Genomic DNA, 20046 nt, shown 5'->3' on the forward strand with positions numbered 1-20046 from the left:
ACACACCATGCGCCTGACTAATTTTGCTATTTTTAGTAGAGTTGGGGTCTCGAACTCCTGACCTCGAGCGATCCTCCCACCTTGGCCTCCCAGAGTGCTAGGATTACAGGCATGAACCACATGCCCAGCCCTTTTTATGTATTTCTAGAATTATACTTTTTGACCTCTTAGACTTGACTTGGTTTGGTAACCCTTTCCTTTTGCCCCCTGCCCCCAGCTCAGAATAGAGGCAGCCAGGGGCACTGTCTGTCCCAGCCGTCTGCTCTGCTAGGAAGGCAGCAAGACCCAGGAAAGGGCAGGCATAGCACAGTCACTTCGTTGGCATCTGATTGTCTAGAACTGTGCTTTCATTTCATGACTGCTCCCAGGTCCTGAGTGATGTTGGCCTGAAGACCTATTCTGGGGTCAAGGGCAGGCAGAAGGACAAGAGAGTCAGGACTGTGTCCTGGGAGCTCTGGCATCCAGTGAGAACCAGGACTCCTGGAGATGTGGCCGAGCTCAGGTCCAAGAAGCAGGGGTTGCCATGGATCTGGCCCTGGCTCGTGGTAGGGGAGGAGGCAGTTTTGTGCCCCTTAATTCACTATTCCTCTCTTCTCTTCGCTGCTCCATCCTTCAGAACTGTGACCCTTTTGGCTCTGGCCTCTTGGAAGGGAGACAAGCAGAGCAGCCCAGGAACGGTACGCAGTTGAGGGAGCTGAGAGCAAAGAGCACAGGTCAGCTCCGGCTGCCGGCAGACTTGGAGGCACGTGGGTTCAGATGGGGAACTTGGTGCAAGGGGCCAGGCATCCTCTGTTTTTTCCCTAATAGCTATTCTGTCCTAGGAGTTAAAAGCCTGTCCAAAGAGTGAACCCTGATGTACACCGTGGACTTGGGTGGTAATGATTTGTCAGTGCGGGTTCATTGATGGTAGCGAATGGACCACTCTGGTGCGGGGTGGTGATAGGGGAGGCTGTGCGTGTGGGACCTGGGGTATTGGGAACTCCCTGTACTTTCCGCTCCACTTACTGTGAACCTATAACTGCTCTAAAAACAAAGTTTATTAATTAAAAACAAACAAACAAACACAACCAAGTGCCTGTTGGGTGTGAGACATAGTGCTGAACTCAAAACAGCCCTGGGAGAGTGGCCAGCAGCGGGGAGTGGAGCGCAGACTGCTAGTGCCGGAGTCCGGAGTCCGAGGGCTGAATGAAGTGCCTTCTACCTGTGATCTGCCCGCTCCCCGCTCCACATTTCTCTAATGAATAGGCTCTGTCTTCCTTCGTGCTGAGCGGCCCCAGCAGTTTCTATCACAGTCTGGCCTTGTGGTTTAGAGCAGCACTTCTGAAACTTTTATGTACTTATGACTCACCCAGGGATCGTGTTAAAATTCAGATTCCGACTCGGTAAGTCTGGGGTGGGACCTGAGATTCCGCATGTCTGTTGTGACATGTCTCCAGGTGACACTCTGGCTGCTGGTCTGCGGTCCATAGTTGGAGAAGCCAAAGGTTTGTGGCTTTGGAGTCACATCCAGATTTGGGGTTTGAATCTGGGATTTGCTAGTTAGTGACTGTGACCTCCAACAAGTTATTTAACCAGACTGCTTTGTCACCTGAGCCCCTTCGTTGTTAAGAGAGAGTCAGGAGTAAAGGAGGCTAGGACGCTGAGACGATGAGAACAGAAACGGAGACCCCAGCTTCCAGAAGGGCTCGCTCCTTGATCCCCAGCCCCAAATCTGTTCGCAAATTATCCAAGCCAGGCTACCATTTACCTTGGGCCCAGGGCCTGTTCAGCTAACAGTAAGTGTAGCAAAAATAGTTACAAAGAAGAAGGAAACATTGAATCATGACTGAGCTGTTTCTAAATCCCTGCTGGGGGTGGGTGGGTAGGGGGGAATCCTGCTACCACCAGCTCCTGGGGGGCCACTGAGTCCCCCACGAGCCCCCAGAGCAATGGGACCTCCTTCCCACTCTGTTATTGCTGCAGACATTTTTAACAGTGACAGTTTTTCAGTGCTTTTTTGAGAAAGATTTGTTAAAATGTGGCGTATTGTTGGGTGGTTTTTAAAGAATTGGAAATAGACACAACATTTGGGTTGTGGCTATCTCAGTCCTTGAAGGTATGAAATATCAAGTAAAGATATTTAGGTGTTTGGGCCTGTCCTATCTTCCACAGCTTTAAAGGATAGTGATTAGGTTTGTGGCTGAAATGTGGTGAATGCTTTATCGTCCTTTTTCCAGATCTTCTTGTCCCTAGACTTGGTCCAGCCCTCCTTGGCCATCACGCCCTGTCACTACCGTGGAATGGGCTGGGTGTCAGATGATTTTATTCCATGCATCCATACTATCCTTTGCTTCTGCCTCACAGTGCTCAACACCATTGTGCTTAGTTACATATTTGTGTAATTGCTGGTTTAAAGTCTGTCTTCCCCTTGCCTGGAAGCTCAGGGTAGCAGGGCTGGCTCCTTTTCTTCCCAGCTGTTTCCATGGCACGCACAGCCTCGCCTCTTCAGGGCAGGTGCCTAATGGGCGTTGTGAAGCCAATCAGAATTGCCAGGGGTGGTGGGGACAGGTTGGAGCTCTTTTGCCTGAGTTTGGAGAAAGTGACTCCCTAGCGATTCTGCAGTACGGGGATCTTGGTGTCGGTTTGCCTTGGCTTCAAGTCCTGGTTGTGCACATAGTATGATTTGGGGCAGGTTTCTTTCGGAGCCTCAGTTTCCTCTCCTGTTTGATGGGCACGTATAAGTAGCTACCCTACAGAGTTCATGCAAGGGTTCAATAAAATAATGCGTGTACAGCACATGGAACAGTGCCTGGCGTGTAGGAAGAGCTCAGCTAAGTGTTAGTTGTTATAATTTCAATCATTATCAAGAATCTGCTAGCTGGGTATTTAGGATGATGCAGTCGTTTCTCCTCTTGTCTTCAGTTCCTGTTAATTTCTTTACAAATTAAAAAAAGATGAGTGCAGTCTTACTCACATGTGAGGGCCCCGCTCCCCCCTTGTCTTGGCGGGTTCCTTGCTCTGGGGCTCACATCAAAGCTGTTCACTCGGCTGGGTGGCCCCGGAGGATTAGTGTTCCTTTGCTGCTCCTCTCTCCTAATTCCCCTCCCTAGCTTCCTCCCACCTGGGCTCTGTGTGTGGCCTTCCTAGAGAAGGGCAGACGCCAGTGACTCCGTGTCTGGGCAGAGGCATGGCTGCCTGTGCCTTTTGCCCTGTTCGCAGCCCTCCTGGGCCGGGCTAGGGGGCCGGCAAGGTGCGGGGGTCTGCTGGGTCAGGCAGGGCTCAAGGCCAGGCCTGGGCAGGGCCCAGAGAGGCGCGACTCCCCTGGGAGTGGTTGTTAGCATCGTACCTGCTGTCCCGTGAGCTCCCCGTCCTGCTACTGTTAGTTACCTCCCTAATGAAGCTGGTCGTTAGCTTCTGGGACAGCTGATTTCCAGGGGATTATTTGTATTACACACTTTAATGCTTTTTAATAGCAAATTTTTAATTAAATGGAAAGTCCTTTTGGAAGTGAGGGAGCAGCAGCTGCAGTAAGACTCAGCGTGTGGCTCTGACACCAGAGACGCAGTGAGGACTTTGGGGGACGTGACTGAGCGTGCCCAGGTTAGGTGGGTGGGAGGGAAGCAGGGTCTGGCTCTGGCCCCTTCCTTCTGTCCTAAATCCCTCCTCTGTCATCTGCAGGTCTAGGGAAGTGGCAGCTTATTTGCCCAAATACAGGAGAGAACGGTTTGAGGAGGAGGAACGTTAGAAGTATCTCCTGCCTTTGATACTGTTCGCGCAAATACTGAGACTGGGGTGGGATTTGGGGGTCGAGTAACCAGATCAGATCCAATAAGGTAGACACTGTGACATGGCAGGCTTGAGCCCTCGCTGGAGTGAGAACCAGAGACCTGTCGTGATGGTTCAGTGCCTGGGGGTGGGGTTGTCTGGGTTGTGCCTTTTGCCTTCTGACGATCTTGCTTTGGTTGGGGTGGGGAGAGGATGTGGGAAGCACTGAGGAAAAGCTCTGACGCTGGGAATGGAAGCAGCGGGGCCTGCCAAGGAAGAGACATGGTGACTTCTTTGTCTCCAAGCACTTCACCAGTTGGTTTGGTATCACGCCATTCCTGAAGTGCTCCATGAGGTGCTCCCGTAACTGCCAAGGATTGGAGCAAAGGTCAATCGGAGGGAGCCCTTTGGAACAGAGGTTCCCGGCAAGAGAGTTCAGGTGAGGGGAGAGGCAGGGGACAGGCGGCCAAGTATAGTCGTGTCTGCATTAGAGTGATGCTCAGGGGTTGGCATTTCACCCAGAGGTGGCTTTGTGGGCAGAAGCTTGAAGAGGAGACCTCAGAAGACATTGGGTTGGTTTTTTGCCCAAGAGCTTTGGAGGCGGGGAGTGGAAAGGGCTTCTGCTCGCCAGCCTGTTCTCACGGTTGTGAATTGCCCTAGTTATCTCCCTGCGGTGCCCTCCCGGCCCTGTCCACAACGCTGTTGTAGAGACACTTGTGAGCAGTCTTTCTTCCGGGCTCCTGGATATGTGGGCTGCCCCATGTTTCTTGTAGGAAGTGGTGGTGTAGACCAGTCTTTGGAGTCACAGAGCACTGGGTTCACATCTTGACCCACCACTTAGAAGCTCTCGTGGCCTTGAGCAAGAGACGTTGTATCCCCTGACCTTCTGGTGTTTTCATCTGTAAGTTGAGAATAACATTCATCTCAGGGTGGTCGAAAGGAGCAGTAAACTCCTCAGAGGCAGGTGCTGTGTCTGTCCCTCCTGAATCCTACCACTTAGCACAGGAGCTGGCCCACAGTAGGTGCTCAATAAATGCTTATGGAATCAGTAATGTATGTCAAGAGCCGTACACAGGCCTCGCACATAGTAAGCACTTCATAAGCGGTTGTTCTCGTCGCTGCCTGAAAGTGCACGTGGCTTCTGGGCCCACCACCATTGTCCTGCGCCATGCGCTCGGCTCAGCCTTTCCACCTTCTCCCCTCCGTCCCTGCAGTCAGCGTCACTAGGTGCTTCTCACTCTGTGTCACACCTTCATTCATCACTCACATCCCAGGGCCATCTTCTCTGAGACCCGGTCCTTCCAGGAAGGTTCCTCTTTTTCTCCATCTTGACTGACTTCTCAGCCAGGAAGCTTCTGTCTCTTGCCTGAGTCTGAGGTGGCAACCAGAGCTCCGGTCTCTGGCCACGAGGCCACGTAACCTGCATTGGGGGGCGTTGGGCACGTTGCCACTTCTCCCCGCTGCTCCTTGAGCGGACAGGACAGGGCAGGGGTGGGGCTGCCGAGGAGGAGGAGAATAGGATTTCGGAGTTTTCTCTCTGTTAATCTCTGTCCCCGTCTCCTCTCTTGCAGTGCGCCTCCATGACAGTATTTCTGAAGAAGGGTTTCACTACCTCGTGTTTGACCTGTAAGTGCCACTCTCTGAGGGTGTGGGGGCCTTTCCCTCCAGCCGGCTCAAGATGAGGGCTTGGGAAAAGGCCTGAACAGGGTCTCCAGCCTCTGCCCAGGGTCCCTGTCCTTCGCCTGAGGGAAAGGATTTGAGTGTGAACTTCCTCTGGTAATGGGGCAGGTCGCTGGCCCAGAGCCCCGGGGGGGGGGTCCTGCTGCTCACTCAGTAGCTCCCCGGGGCTCGGTCCCAGGATGGCATGCCTCTCGCATTTCTGTTCAGCAGCACGCCTCCTGTAGATGCCTTTTTCTTGTGTCTCGTGTGTTCCCCTTAGTGGAGAAGTAAAATACAGCTAGCTGTTTGCATGACCTTAACAATTCTGGGAAATTGAAGGTAGCTTTTATTAGTCATAAGCCAGGTTCCATTTGGTCTCCCCTCCACTTTGGTTGTGTTTTAATTTCTTAAAAGTGGTTCTTTATCTCCTAGAAACTCCTTTCTGACATTTGCAGGGTTGGGGCTCTCTGTCATTGGTCTCATTATTCTTGAACTTTAGGAATATGTCTGTCCCTCTCGGGCAGCTATATTTTAGTGTTCATACTAGTCTCAGAGTGATGACTTTTGGGTAGGTTGGCTATTTTCTCTAAGATCCCCATGCCTTCATCTCTGTTTAAGTATTGGCTCACTTGTGGGTTATGGAAACAGCAATGTCCAGAAGGAAGGGAGGGCCCATGATACCTCAAGGAGAAGCCCCATGTCACTGAAGGATTGAGCCTGTTCTGGGCTCTCAGACGAAATGCATGTGGAGTTGGGATTTCTCTAAAAGCCATTCTACAGTGTGACTCTGTTTCCTGTTGGACCTTGGGGTTGGCCTAGGGACCCCTGCCTCCTCTGACTCTCTTCTTCTGTTGGTTGCAGTGTTACCGGTGGGGAGCTGTTTGAAGACATTGTGGCCAGAGAGTACTACAGTGAAGCAGATGCCAGGTGAGATGAGGGCCCAGTAGTCCAGCTCTGGAGTTTGGGATTGAAATAAATCTTGGCCACCTTGAGGGGCCTGCATTGCACCTGTCTGAATAGTCTTTGGGGAAGATCAGAGAGGTCTTATCTGGAGAGCTAGGCTAGGGCTTCATACTGTGGATGATAATAGAAATTAAAAATTCAGGGCCAGGAGGAGTGGCTCACACCTGTAATCCCAGCACTTTGGGAGGTCAAGATAAGAGGATCACTTGAGACCAAGAGTTTGAGACCAGCCAGGACTATATAGCAAGACCCCGTCTCTTAAAAAAAAAAATCAGCCAGGCGTAATGCCACATGCCTGTAGTGCCAGCTGCTCAGGAGGCTGAGGCAGTAGGATTGCTTGAGCTCAGGAATTCAAAGTTACAGTGAGCTATGATCAGGCCACTGCACTCTGGCCTGGATGACAGAGTGTAACCCTGTCTCAAAAAAAAAACAACAAAAAAAACATTTCCCAGGTCAATTTTTTACAAAGCTGTTACAAGTCTCCTTTACCGCATCATCCCAGAATACCATGTTTTGCACTACGGAGTCCTCGCACGCATGCCCAAGGGCTCTCTCTACCCCCATCTTTCCTTTGACAAGTCCTAGTATGGACAGGCCACTGAGCTGAGGTCCTGGTGTGATCCAGAGATGGAGAAAACACGGCTTCTGACCCGAGGGAGTGTAGGGTTCTGGGTTAATCCAACCGGGGAGCCTCCTTGGGAGCTGTCAGTCTCTGCCACCCTGTCTCTTGCCCACCGTGACCAGCCTCGGTGTGGGGCTCCCCTGGCTGGGGACCATTCCCTGGCCACATGCCTCAGCTCCCAGCCCTCCCTGGAAGCCCTGAAACCTCCTTCATGTGACACAGCAGAATTCCTCCCACACCACAGCGCTCCGGCGTCTGTTTGGCCTGCCTTTCCCGCCTCTGCTCTTCCCCCAGCCGCGCTGTTCTCTGAGGGTGATGTCCTTACAACCTGGTTTTGATCATCCTGCCTGCAGCTTATCTGGCTTATGTGGCAGCTCTGGCTGCCTCTGGAGGCGGGGAGTGCAGCTTCCTCACAAATTTCTCAACCCTGAGAGGCCAATGTTTGCTGATCAACTTCAGATGCTTCAGCCTCGGGAAAAATTCTCAAGTGGGGATATGAATTCCAGTGCCAGCAGGGGAGGACCAGGCTCTGGGGCGGAGGAGGCAGAGATAGCTCCAGCTCCGGGAGCCTGGGAGGAGGAGGGAGAGCTGGGGAGGGGGGCGGGCCGAGCCTAGGCGGGTGACTATACCAGTGGGCTTGGCCTGGCTCTGCTGGGACACTTCGCACTTTTGCCATTTTTGGCCAGAAGGCTCTCCCTGCTAGCCCGGCTCTGTTCTAATTATACATTTCTGTGGAGACTTGCCTCTTCAGCTCAGTCTTAAAGTCTCTTTGGCCCATTCTTGGGCTGTGTCCTATGGGGAGGCCGGAGCCTCAGCTTCCAGGGTCCCATTAAGACCCCATAGTTCTTGTGGGAGCCCCAGCATTGGATTTTAGAGAAAGGAATAATAAGCCCAAGCCCCCCAGCCCAGCACAGCAGGACTGCATGGCTGGTGGTCCCTGGTGTGAGGATCTGTTCTCTTGACGGGGATTCCTCAACCGTGGTGCTACTGACATTTTAGGCCACAGAATCTTTTGTTGTGAGGGCCTCTCCTGTGCGCTGTAGACATTTAGAAGCATCCCTGGCCTCCTACCCACTAAATGCCGGTAGCAACCTCCCCAGTTGTGACAATCAGAAGTGTAGGCATCGCCAAATGTCCCCTAGGGGGGCAAACTCAGTTGAAAACCACTGCTCCAGACTGCCCGTGCTCCCTGCCAGGAGTTTGACTGCAGAGATAGCAGGACGGTTTGCAAGGTGGACAGTCTAATTCAAGAATGTGATTCTGGCCTGTCGTCCTAGCTACTTGGGATACTGAGGTGGGAGGATTGCTTGAGCTCAGGAATTGGTGACCAACCTGGGCAACATAGCAAGACCCCACCTCTAAAAAAAAAAAAAGGTGACTCTGGGTTAGTTTGTCTTTTTCTTTACAAAATCATCAGAAATACTCCTCCTTAGGTACCCTGTTTGGAACCCTCTTAAGTACATTGTTTCTTAAAGGTATGTGTATGCTTGTTTTATCTCCCCTACTAGATGATAAACTTTGGTGCAGCGACTGCGTCTTGCTCATCTTTCTATCCCGTGTGGTCCCAAGTGCAGTGCCTTATAGGCACTCAGTAAATGTTTAGATAAATGAATGTGTGTACTCACCCCAAAAACGACTTAGGTGGTTTAGTTGAACTCTCCTTTCTAAGTTGCTAGCACAAGGACAAAGCCTCTTCTCCAAGGACAAAGTTACTATATAGGAAAAGAAAAGGAAGGAAGGGGTTGGATGGTCTCATCTTTCTCAGGAGTCTGGGGGAGTCTCCTAGTCTCTTGGAAATGAATTGGTTATGTTAGACCTTTACGGTCAAAAGGAGGTGTGGTGGACCCCTGTTCTAGTCTGTCCTCTGCCATTATCTAGCAGGTGAGGGTGGAAAATCCACCTAATCTGCCCAGGCCTCAGTTTCCTTTTCATTGAAATAAATTGAATCAAAGGATGTCTAAGGTCGTCGTTCAGTGATTCTCCATGAACCTGTGACCCATTGTTACGTGCCTTAGCCCACAGCAGATGAGATCATTTAACTCTGCACTGACATTTCTCTCCCTTCTGCTTTTCCAGCCACTGTATACATCAGATTCTGGAGAGTGTTAACCACATCCACCAGCATGACATCGTGCACCGGGACCTGAAGGTACTACCCAGGCTCCCCCTTGCCTCTGCCTGTGAGGTGTTGGCGCCACCTGGTGCCACTTAGTGGTACTGCGTGGGCCCAAACGAGGCCCCACCCTGGGCAGCCTGGTGGGCTTCTCACAAGGTTCTCTCTGCTCCTTCTGCAGCCTGAGAACCTGCTGCTGGCGAGTAAATGCAAGGGTGCTGCCGTCAAGCTGGCTGATTTTGGCCTAGCCATCGAAGTGCAGGGAGAGCAGCAGGCTTGGTTTGGTAAGGACGATCCTATCTTCCTGGAATACAGCCCCCACCCTTCCTCCTCTTCCTGATCTGCCTTCCTCCGGTAGAACCAGAAGCCAGACTCTTAATGGTCCTCAGAGACCGGAGGAGGGTGGGAGGGCGCAGAGCTCCCTCCTGGCCCTGTGTGACTCAGTACGTGAGTCTAGCCGTCGTCAGCACTTCGTTCTTGCCGCCTCGGGGGAGGATTTGGGAGTTCCTGGTAGGCATATGGACTTGCCCTCTGATTTAGATTCCAGACACTACAAGAAGCCCAGCCTGGCATCTCTTGCTGCCTGTGTGCGGACAGCTTATGTAGCAAAAGCAGCAGGAATGAGAAGACACTTGGGGGAAACTGCTGATGTGGGTTCCATGAGAGAGAAAGCGGGTTCAGTGTGCCTCTGCCCTCTCTTCTGTACAGGTTTTGCTGGCACCCCAGGTTACTTGTCCCCTGAGGTCTTGAGGAAAGATCCCTATGGAAAACCTGTGGATATCTGGGCCTGCGGTAAGCCCATTCCACACTCTCAGCTTTTCGGTGTTAAGGGCCCTTGACTTCTGATGGTGGCGAGGAAGAGGCACTGCTGTTCCTTGCGGGCCGCACGAGTGGCTGGTGTATGTGAAATCACAGTGTTTGCTCTAGCGCCCCTGGGGTGGCTGTTCCCATCACACCCTCTTCCCCCTGTACCTCCCGGATTATTTTGCATCCTTCTTGGAGGGGGATTTGCCCATGCCTTAGAGGATGGGCTGTGCCTGGAGAAATCCATGAGGAGCGAGGCAGAGCGGTAGCAGGGGCTAGTGGCACAGCGTTGTCGGCTGGCATCCGCTTCTAATTCTGTATGGCCCTCGCCTTTCTGGGTGGCTCTGAGCCCTGCATGGCTTTTCTTGGTTCCTCAGGGAAGGAGTGACTGACCCCAGTGACCTCTGTGTTCTGTCTCGCAGGGGTCATCCTGTATATCCTTCTGGTGGGATACCCTCCCTTCTGGGATGAGGATCAGCACAAGCTGTATCAGCAGATCAAGGCTGGAGCCTATGATGTAAGGACTGGTTTGCTGGAGAACTGAGCAGGTCCCCTGCTCCTCTGGCTCTGTCCACAGGAGGAGGCTTGTTTAGTGTGTCACATCATACAGGGTGTCAGGGGACTTTGAGGACCCCAGAGATGGGCATACAGGGCTCGATTCTTGCCACCCCATATTCCAGGAGCGACTTTTTTTGGCATAGCCTTCTAGGTAGCTGTAAAATTGAGGAGCCCACCCTGAATCCCTTTGATCTTTATTTGCAAAGACTGGAGCGGCCTCAGGGTGTGCTGCGTGACACAGGGACGAGAAGTCTGGAGGCTCCCTCCACCACAGCGTACCTTGGGCCCGTCACTGAGCCTGTTTCCTCCTAAGTAGAGAAATGAACCAGAGAACGTCGGCGTCCCCTTCCTGCTCTGATCTGATATTCCGCATTCTAACCATGATTGTTCTGTCTTCCTTTGCTAGTCTGTAAGTTGACACAGGTTCTGGGATGTTGCCAGGGCTTCTCTAACTCTCTGCCGGGCAGCTTTAGGTACCACAGAGACCCCAATTATAGGAGTTCGGTCAAAGACAGAGGCTACGTTTCAGGCTGTGAGGCTCACAAATTTCATATCCTTCCTTCCCCTGTTCCTGCTCCTTAGTTTCCATCACCGGAATGGGACACGGTGACTCCTGAAGCCAAGAACTTGATCAACCAGATGCTGACCATAAACCCAGCAAAGCGCATCACGGCTGACCAGGCTCTCAAGCACCCATGGGTCTGCGTAAGTGTCTTGGCCTGGGGTCGAGGGCCTCAGGGATGCCAGCCCTCCACATGCCTTCAGGACCTCCCTTCTCCTCCTTCTTCCCATCAGAGAATCATTCTGGATCCTGAACGAGGACTCAGCAGGAGAGCAGGGGACTAGTGAGGCTCAAGGCCAATAAATGTCACCAGGGGGCACTTAGGAGGCTCACTGGGCTAACAGGCCTCTACTTGTCTCACCTCCACCCACTGTTGTCAGGTTGGGGTTTGGTTCTGTTCTTGAAGGAGGGCTTAGGTTGACCCTTGCAGACTCTGGGTAATTGATGATGGAAAGCTGCTGGCAGAACCCAGAGTGGATCCCAAGCTTAGGAGGCACACTCAGGTCTCAACTCATACAACTTGAATGGAACTGTGATCAAGACCCAACAAATCATCAAAGGGGGCCTCTCATGCCTATAATCCTAGCACTCCAGGAGGCTGAGGCAGGAGGATAGCTTGAGGCCAGGAGTTCAAGACCAGCCTGAGCAAGAGCAAGTCCCCATCTCTACCAAAAATAGAAAAATTAGCTGGGCAAGGTGGTGCATGCCTATAGTCCTAGCTACTTGGGAGTCTCAAACAGCAGGATCACTTGAGCCCAGGAGTTTGAGGCTGCAGTGAGCTATGATGACGCCCCTGCACTCAGGGTGACAGAGCAAGACTCTGTCTCAAAAAACAAAAGAAAAAAAAGAGGGGGCCTCTCTCTGAGTCATTAAAAAGAGCACCCAGAAGCTCAGTCATACAGTTTCTGTCTGAATTCCTAGGAGAGCTCCCCAGGCTATCAATGTGAATCGGCAGACTCTGTTTTTGTGCATAGTCCTGTCAAGCTGAAAATCTACTTTCACACAAAGAAGAGTCTGGTAGAGTTAGACATCTTGACAACTACGAGGCATTATTTATTTGTCCTTTCCTGAGTTTACTGAATGACTCTTTGATGCTGGTCGCCATGTGGGTGTTAGAGACACAAAGATGAATGAGGCATGGTCTCTGCCCCCAAAGGTCTCAAAGATTATCTGGGGAGACAGGCACTCAAATAGGCAACCACGCTACGAGGTGATGCGTGTGTACAAGAATCTGATGAGAGTATAGGAGCTCCCACTGTCCATGGTGGGTAGCGTGGTTACTGAAGCCTGCATGGAGGAGGTGACCTCTATCCTGGTTCTTGGTGGACAACTAGGAGGTCCCCAGACCAAGGTTAGCATGGGCCAGGGTGAGAGGTTATAGAGAATTGTGGGGAGTTTAAGGAATGTTAAGTAGTTTGGTTGCAGATGACGCTGTGACTATAGGAGTGCAAGAGAATGAGGCCAACAGGATTCCATGACATGCAAGTTCCTAAGGAGTTTGGATTTTATTCTGAAAGCACAGGGAACCATTTAAGGATTTTAAGGAGGGAATGAAATTTGCATTTAAGAAAGATCACTTTGGAAGCTGTGTAGAAAATGGAATTGCTGGGTGCAGTGGCACACGCCTGTAGTCCCTACTACTCTGGAGGCTGAGGCAGGAAGATCACTAGAGTCCAGGAGTTTGAGGCTGCATTGAGCTATGATCATGCCTATGAATAGCCTCTGTGCTCCAGCCTGGGCAACATAGCAAGACTCTGTCACAGAAAAAAAAAATGGAATTGAAGAAGAAAGAAACTGGAGGCAGAGAACTCAGGAAGCTTTCATTATTTTCTAAGCAAGACCAGATGAGGTCTCTGCCAAGGGTGAACATGGTGGGGTGGTGTGGTGAGGAGTGGACAGATTCAAGAGACATTTGAGAGATAGGATCCAGTGGATTTAATTCACTCCCCACGTGGATTTGGAAAGTGAGGGAGAGAGGGATCTGTGGGGACTGCCAGGTTACAAGCTGGTACCTGAGTGGAGGGTTGTGCCATCCAGTGACCCAGAGGGAAGCCAGAGGGGCTTGTTTGTGAGAGAAGATGATGATTTTAGTTTTACACATACTAACTGTGGTGTCTGGGGACCTCCAGCTGGAGATACCTGGTGGGCAGTTAGAAACAGGGTTCTAGAGATTAGAAAAGAAGTTAAAAATTGGAAATACTGGTCCTAGTCATTTTTGTATAGTTGGTAATGAGGCTGTAGAAATAGGTACGATATTTCGTGTGCTGACTGAATTCTTAATGTGAACTCGTATTGCTTCAGTAAGAGCAGAGATGGCCACCAGACACCAGCATCGAATGACACTTAGGAGAGTTAGGGGAGCCAGCAAAGGTGACTGAGAATGAGAGCTTCCGCAGCAGGAGGAAAATCAGGAGCAGAAGATCCAGAAGCGAAGGAAGGAGAGGTCTCAGGAAGGAAGTGTCAGCCATCGGTCCCTGGTAGCAATGGAAAAGATCTACTGGCTCTGACCAAGTAGAGGCCATTGTTTCCTGGTTTCACCGTGTGGCCAGTGGAGTGAGGGAGACAGAAGCCCGTTTTCAGTGAGGTGAGGAGGGAGTGAGCGTGAGGAGGGGTGTGGGAAGCTAGGCAGTGAAGGGGCAGGACTGGTCTTAGAGGAGGAGGATAGGGCAGGGGAATTTTTTTTAACTTTTTTCTTTTTAAAGATTTTGTTCAAGGAAAGGCTTGAGATAAGAATCTAGTCAGTCCAGAGGAAGGGTTTGAAAATATTGGCGAATAGTCTTAAGCTCTTTTAGAATTTGTCTAGCAGGTTTTCCGGGCCTCATGGAAGGCCCCCAAAAAAATTATTTTTAAAAAATCAAGAAAATATTGGGTAATGGAAGCAGCACAGGGGTTTGGATAGCGGAAAAGGCTGGGGGCCCGGCATGCGGGATGATGCATCTGGGACTCAGATCAGGTTGCAGGCGGGTGAAAATCAGCTCGTGGGGGGGTGGGCTGAAGCCAAAGGTGTTCTTGCTTGAGGACCTTTTTGTGCTGAAGCTTACACTGGGGAGGAGAAGGAGGGAGGTGGAGGGGGAGAAATGAGAGAGTAGGGGGAAGGTGAGAAGGTGGGGAGAGCTGCTTCAGGAACCAGGAAATGGAGTGGGCCAGGGATGAAGGGACGGCTTGCGAGGCAGCCCCACGGGGTTGTGAGCACCAGGCTGCAGGTGCTGGGATTTGTTTTTCTAACATGCTGGTGAAGACAGCAACAGCAAAAGGAGAGGGTCAGCAACTTAAAACAGGCACTCAAAAATTAGGGAAATATTATATTCTAGGGGTTATTTTTGCAGCCCCCACCGTCTGCAGTCCTGTAGATCTCTGTAGCCCCCTAGGACTTCACTGTATCATGACGTTATATAATAACTGTGCTCGTATTGACAACCTGAGTCATCAAGGAAATGTAGACCGTGTCTGGTGGACTCTGTGTAAGGAGTCCAGGAAGTTAGCAGTAAAAACATTGAAGAAAAATTTCCATTCAAAATGGTGAAAAGAATTGATGCTTCAAGGTAAAGACCCTTAGCGTCTGGGGTTACAGCTTCATTCAGGACCTCACCGGGGATGTGTTGAGAGGGGCTCGTGGGAGGAAGGAGCACTCTGTAGAGGGCAGGCACCCTGCCAGTTCTTGCCCTGCTGAGAATCTGGGACATAGTGGGTGGTCAGAAGTACCAGACTGGGAGTGACAACACATAGGATATGCCCTCCTGTCCTACACTCTCCATTTCCTGAGGAAGGTCAGTGCTCCCTGAGCACCTTCGTCCAGCATCAGTGGTTTTCAGTGGTGTTGTCGTGTTCAGATTGTGCGCTTGGGGTAGTACTTTCATTTTAAGAGTATTTTCACATCTGTGACCTCATTTTATCTTCAGAGAAACTCTGGGGTGGCCGAGTGCATGACCCTGTCCTGGGCATGGCTATTGGTGCTGGGACTATGGTGGGGGGCAGAGGATCTGGGCTGGGGGCTCACAGGCCTGTCTGTTTGGCTTCCAGCAACGGTCCACGGTGGCATCCATGATGCATCGTCAGGAGACTGTGGAGTGTTTGCGCAAGTTCAACGCCCGGAGAAAACTGAAGGTGAGTCTTGGCTCTGGGCTGCCAGCCTGCTAGGAATCATGCCTTGTGACAGCATGGCTCCTGCCCCATCACAGAAGGAAGCTCCCTCCTGCCCGGAGCTGAGCTATGAAGTTATACATGTTGGGGAGGCCCCCCGAGACCTGATGTCTTCAGGTTCTAGCCACAAGCTGCCTTTGCCTGAGAACCGGGCTACCATTTCCTGGAGCCGGATGAATTCACAGGACCTTCCTCTTTCCCCAGGGTGCCATCCTTACCACCATGCTTGTCTCCAGGAACTTTTCAGGTATGTTTTCCCAGCTGTGCACTTTAATTCCGCCGAGGTGAGTGGGTGAGGAACAGGGCACTGCCAGCCTGTGCAGTGCTTGGGGTGGCAGGTGGGTTGGGCAACACCTTAACCAGGATGAATGAGGAATCCTATTTTGAGGGGCTGCTGCTGAGTCCCGTTACTGAGATTCTGGGGGGTTTTGCTTGGGCTCACATTTATGAATTCTGTTCCCTAGAACCTCCCAAGCCTGCCCAGCCTCCCATGTACCTTGTCCCTGTGGATTCTTATTTCATTCTCTGATGATGCTCAGCACTTTAAGATTTTAGGCAACCTAGGTATTGGAGAATGTGCTGGGGGGAAGGAGAGACGGAATATAGTGCATCTTCTCAGTCACCACCATTAGTCTGCCAGCTGGGATGATCTCTTACTTTACTGTGTCCAAGTGGAGATGACTAATAGAAATTATTCCAGTTGTTTAAACCTTTGACAGCAAATTGTGCTTAAAATATTCTCTGTGATACTAGCAGTAAAAAGTGAAAAAATACAGACCAGCAGGAGAGAGGGAAAGGAACTTGCTTCAATTTGCATAAGGAATTGGGAGAGCTGGGACCAGCAATTTGTAAATCACACTTGACATTTCTTTTTAACATGCAAGACACTCCACTGCCCGCCCTCGTCCCCACCCTCACCCCAGCCCCATCATTGTTTGCCTTCAGTGGGGAAGCGCCGTGGCTTTTCTGTGAGGAAAAGAGTAATGTCAAGACCTAACTGAAGACAGAGGCCTCTTCCTGGCTTGCGTTTCCCCTGGTCTTCCCTCCCTCTAACCCCTAGCCTTGCTGTTTTGATTCAAGAACACCTTTCCCACCCTCATAACAAGGCTCCCTCCCTTGCTGTCCCTCTGCACCGCCATGGAAGGGGGGTTGTGCAGGAGCGCCAGCCACCGTGCAGGGTAGGCAGCCACTGCTGGGCAGAGGTTGCTCCCCTGAGCTTGAGTCCTGGGACTGGCCTGTGCTGCTTCCAGGTAACCCAGGGCCTTGGCTGGGAGGATGCTCCAGGCAGGCAGGCCTGGGGCTTCACGAGGTCCAGCCTCAGAGCCCCCGATCTTCACAACGCCAGGGCTGGGTAGTGAGCCGCAGAGTGCCCCAACCTCAGGCCCATCCCCTATGACCCTAGTTTGGGGCTCACTCTCTGGTTGTGGGTACCCACAAGGGGAAGATTGTGGTTCTGGATTCAGTTGTCACAGATGGGAACAGGAAAGCACAGTTGGCCACCACCAACAGAGACAGAATTGTAGTCCCACACCACGCTTCTTGTCCTTTAATTACTTGCAGCTTCTACTTTCTGGGTTTAAGACCTTTCTAGAGGACACTCAGGAGCATTTCTGTGCTGCCCCTGGAGTGGTGATCTGTCCTCGGTCCTCTCTGAGGCAGAGACATGCAGAGGCAGGCTATGCTTCTTTTAGCCTGGCCAGTCAGTAGCAAACACCCTGTCCCATGGCCTCAACCTCCCCCTCATCTGCATCAGCCTCCCCCTCCATTTCAGGAAATCGCTGTTGTGGTTTCAGGAAATCGGGCTCTCTATCAGGACAGAGAACTTCTATTCATCCCTAAAGAGCCTCCTGTCCTTATTACCCAGGCCTTTACTGGCCTTTGAGCTCACTTTGCCCTGGGTCAGAGGAGACAAAAAAAAAAAAAAATGCTGCAAGCACTCCAGGATGGCCTCTTCTGCCCTGACTCTGGGACAGGTGAGGACAGAGCCTGTCTCCGGAAACTTATGCAGAAAGCGGCATCTACAGATGTAATTAAGAAGGAAGGGCAGCTATGTGTTCCCTCAGGCATGAGCTAGTCTGGTTGTCGAGCCCTGGATTCCAGCAGCTTGGCTAATAGTAAAATCAGGGCTTCTAGAACGTATTGTGCCAGCAGCCTTTGTTTTCCTTCTGGGGGCTCGTTTCACCCTCAGCACACTGTTAAATACAGGCTGAGAAAAGCTGCCTCTCCTGGCTACCGCCTAAAGAAAGGGACCTGTGTCTCTGAGGAGCTGGGCCCATCGGTGGCCGCACGAGGGCCATGGCCCCCCCGCCCCGAATGCCAGTCTCCCCGCCGTGTGGAACGTGCCGAGAGGACGGGGCAGCTCTGTGCGCCAGGCTCTCTGGCGATGGGCTCATTTAGGGCCAGGGAGGGAAGGTGGAAGTTGAGGCGCAGTTTCCTCACAGCCTGAAGCTAGGGCTGGGCTACCTCAGAAAGACCACCGGCCTCTCACCAAGTCAGGCTTTTACGCGTGGACCCGAGGTCGTGGGACGGGCACTGACGCCATCTCCGTGAAGCGGAGACGTGGGATTCCCTCCGCCCTGGCCAAGCCCAGCCTCCTCAGGCCCCCAGACTGCTGCAGGGCTGGCTGCACCTGCCTCATCGGCCTGCCCCCGGCGCCTCCGCTCCCCGGCTCGGCTGGCTTGGCCACGCCGCCTGGGCCCCGCTGCGTGTGGGCGGCCAGCGGGTTCCTGCGCCTCGCGCTGGGGCATGCTCGCTGCTGACGGGCCCCCGTGGCTTTGCGGCAGCTCTGTGCACTGAGAGACTGTATCCCCTCAGTTGGCAGGCAGAGCTCCGCCCCCGCCTCGCCCGCCACGAGCGCCGCCGGCCTGGCCGGGCAAGGTACGTGGCATGAGTCCTCCCCGACCGCCTGCCTCGGCTCCCTGCCACCCCACCAGGAGGGCCAGCATGCCAGGCCCACTCACCAGGGAGGCGAGTCCCATGCTTGCGGGCTGAGATGGGCATGCCGGACGGACCACCTAACTTGGCATCTGCGAGCGCATTGGTGTTACGGAGCCCCCTAACCAGCCGTGCATGCTGGGCGCTTGCCAACTCTCAGGAGGCAATAGCCTGGGGACGTGGAGCTGGGCAGCGGGAGCCTGTCCTCCAGACCGAGAGCCTGACCTGCCTGGGCGGGCTGCAGCTGACCTGGCCCCCCAGAGCTAGCCCTGGGCGTGGCCCGGAGCTGCCCAGTGCTAGGACTAGACTTCTGCAGCGCTGTTTAAGACCCCACAGAGAAGCCACACCCCTCAAAATTATGAAGTCTGGCATTTGCAGACCTCCAGGTCTGAAAGGCTCTAGAGTGCAGAAGCCTCGGAGTCAGCCGTCCCTGGGTTTGGATCCTAGCCCTGCCACACCCTGAGCAAGTCACATCAGCTCTTCCAGCCTCAGTTTCCTCATCTCTCCCATGGGGATGATAAATAAGCTGGCGATGCTTAAGATCACCGTGTCAGAGGCTCTCAACCCTTCCTGTACAGGACAACCAGTTACCTGGGATCTCATAAAAATCCTGATGTCGGCGTCCCGCTCAGACAAAATCAGAATCCCTAGGTGACAGGATAGGTATGAGCATTTTTTAAGCTCCCCAGGTGATTCTAATGGGCAACCAGAGTTCAGAACTGGCTGCTATCTGTAACGCACTTAGACAGTATGTGGTCAGGCATAGCAGTAAACACATTAAAAAAATCATTTTCAAATCCAGCATGACTGGAGATAGGACTAAAGGCCATTTTTTAGAGTCAGAATTCTTGTGACATCCTGAGCACTCATGATTTGAGGAAAAAGAAAAAAAAACCAGAATTCTTGTGATGGAAGGACCCCTGTTCTCACTGGAGAGAGATGGGACACAGCTTGGGTAGGAATGCCCACCTGAAGGGCAGGAGGGTAGCAGTAATAGTGACAATGGTTAACACTTACTGAGTACTTGTTATATGCCAAGAACACTTACCAAGTACTCTGCTAAGCGGTTTTCATGCATGATCCCATTGGCTCCCCACCACTGCTCTGTGACCTAGGCCCTGTTTTATCCCCTTTTATAAAGAAATTGAGGCTCAGAGAGGTTAAGTAACTTACCCAAGGTCACACAGCTAGCAAATGGTGGAACCAAGATGCAAACGCAGGACAGCTGAGGTAGATCAGACAGTTGGGCTGATTCCATCTCCCTGTGCCTCACAGATTCTCCCACCCACTGTCTGCTGCCTTCCTGTGGCTTTTGTGGCCAGCCAGTGTCACCAGCCTTCTGGCACAGAGCTCATCAGCCTTTTTTTTTTTTTTTACCTTCCCCCCCGCCCCCCAGCCTCTCAAGAGCTCATCAGCCTTGAGCGTCACCCCATGCCTTTTTTTTTTAACCTTCTCCCCCGCCCCCCAGCCTCTCAAGAGCTCATCAGCCTTGAGCGTCACCCCATGTCTGGCTAGAATCTGTCTGACAGCTGATTATTCCGCCCAGTCCTTCCTGCTCATGGGTCCAGAGAGTGGACTCTGGGGAAAGGGTGGCAGCTAGGACCCACCCAGTAAACCCGGTCAGGACCTGCCCAGTGAAGGCTTCAACCCCCTGGCAAAACCCTCCTGTAGGTGGTCCTGGTTCCTGTGTCTGTGTCTGTCCTCGCGTCTGGTCTTCTTTGTGAACTGTGACACTCTGTTTCTTGAGAACACTCAGGAGATGTCTTGCATTCTTCCAGTTTGGCCATCCAGAGAACGTCCATGGCACCTGGGAGCCGAGCCCTAACCCTTTCGCCTTGGCGCTCTGCTTCCAGGCCTGGGCGGAAGCTGTCGGAGGCAGAGCTCCCTGTGCCCCAGGCAGCTCCAGTACTCAACGCGGTTTCTCCTCCTAAGCGCAGTGTGTCCATT

The 20046-nt window shown here is 52.4% G+C and overlaps 1 protein-coding gene and 1 non-coding gene across 10 annotated transcripts in view; both read left to right on the top strand.

Moving 5' to 3' along the window:
• The window catches only part of CAMK2G (calcium/calmodulin dependent protein kinase II gamma), a 56900-nt gene that overhangs the window by 14671 nt on the left and 22183 nt on the right, over window positions 1–20046 (top strand). For all 9 annotated transcript variants that reach the window (XM_045568955.1, XM_045568962.1, XM_045568961.1 and 6 more), the window contains exons 4-12: window positions 5316–5370; window positions 6265–6330; window positions 9065–9137; window positions 9283–9385; window positions 9810–9893; window positions 10328–10422; window positions 11046–11168; window positions 15046–15129; window positions 15370–15412. In XM_045568955.1, the coding sequence (XP_045424911.1) occupies window positions 5316–5370; window positions 6265–6330; window positions 9065–9137; window positions 9283–9385; window positions 9810–9893; window positions 10328–10422; window positions 11046–11168; window positions 15046–15129; window positions 15370–15412 (726 nt within the window). The remainder of the gene's footprint in view (window positions 1–5315; window positions 5371–6264; window positions 6331–9064; window positions 9138–9282; window positions 9386–9809; window positions 9894–10327; window positions 10423–11045; window positions 11169–15045; window positions 15130–15369; window positions 15413–20046) is intronic.
• LOC123650497 lies at window positions 13799–13858 on the top strand. Its single transcript, XR_006739365.1, has one exon. It is a non-coding gene; the product is annotated as a U7 small nuclear RNA (small nuclear RNA).

Source organism: Lemur catta, chromosome 14 (genome assembly GCF_020740605.2).
Source record: "Lemur catta isolate mLemCat1 chromosome 14, mLemCat1.pri, whole genome shotgun sequence".
In the NCBI taxonomy this organism is placed as follows: Eukaryota; Metazoa; Chordata; class Mammalia; order Primates; family Lemuridae; genus Lemur; species Lemur catta.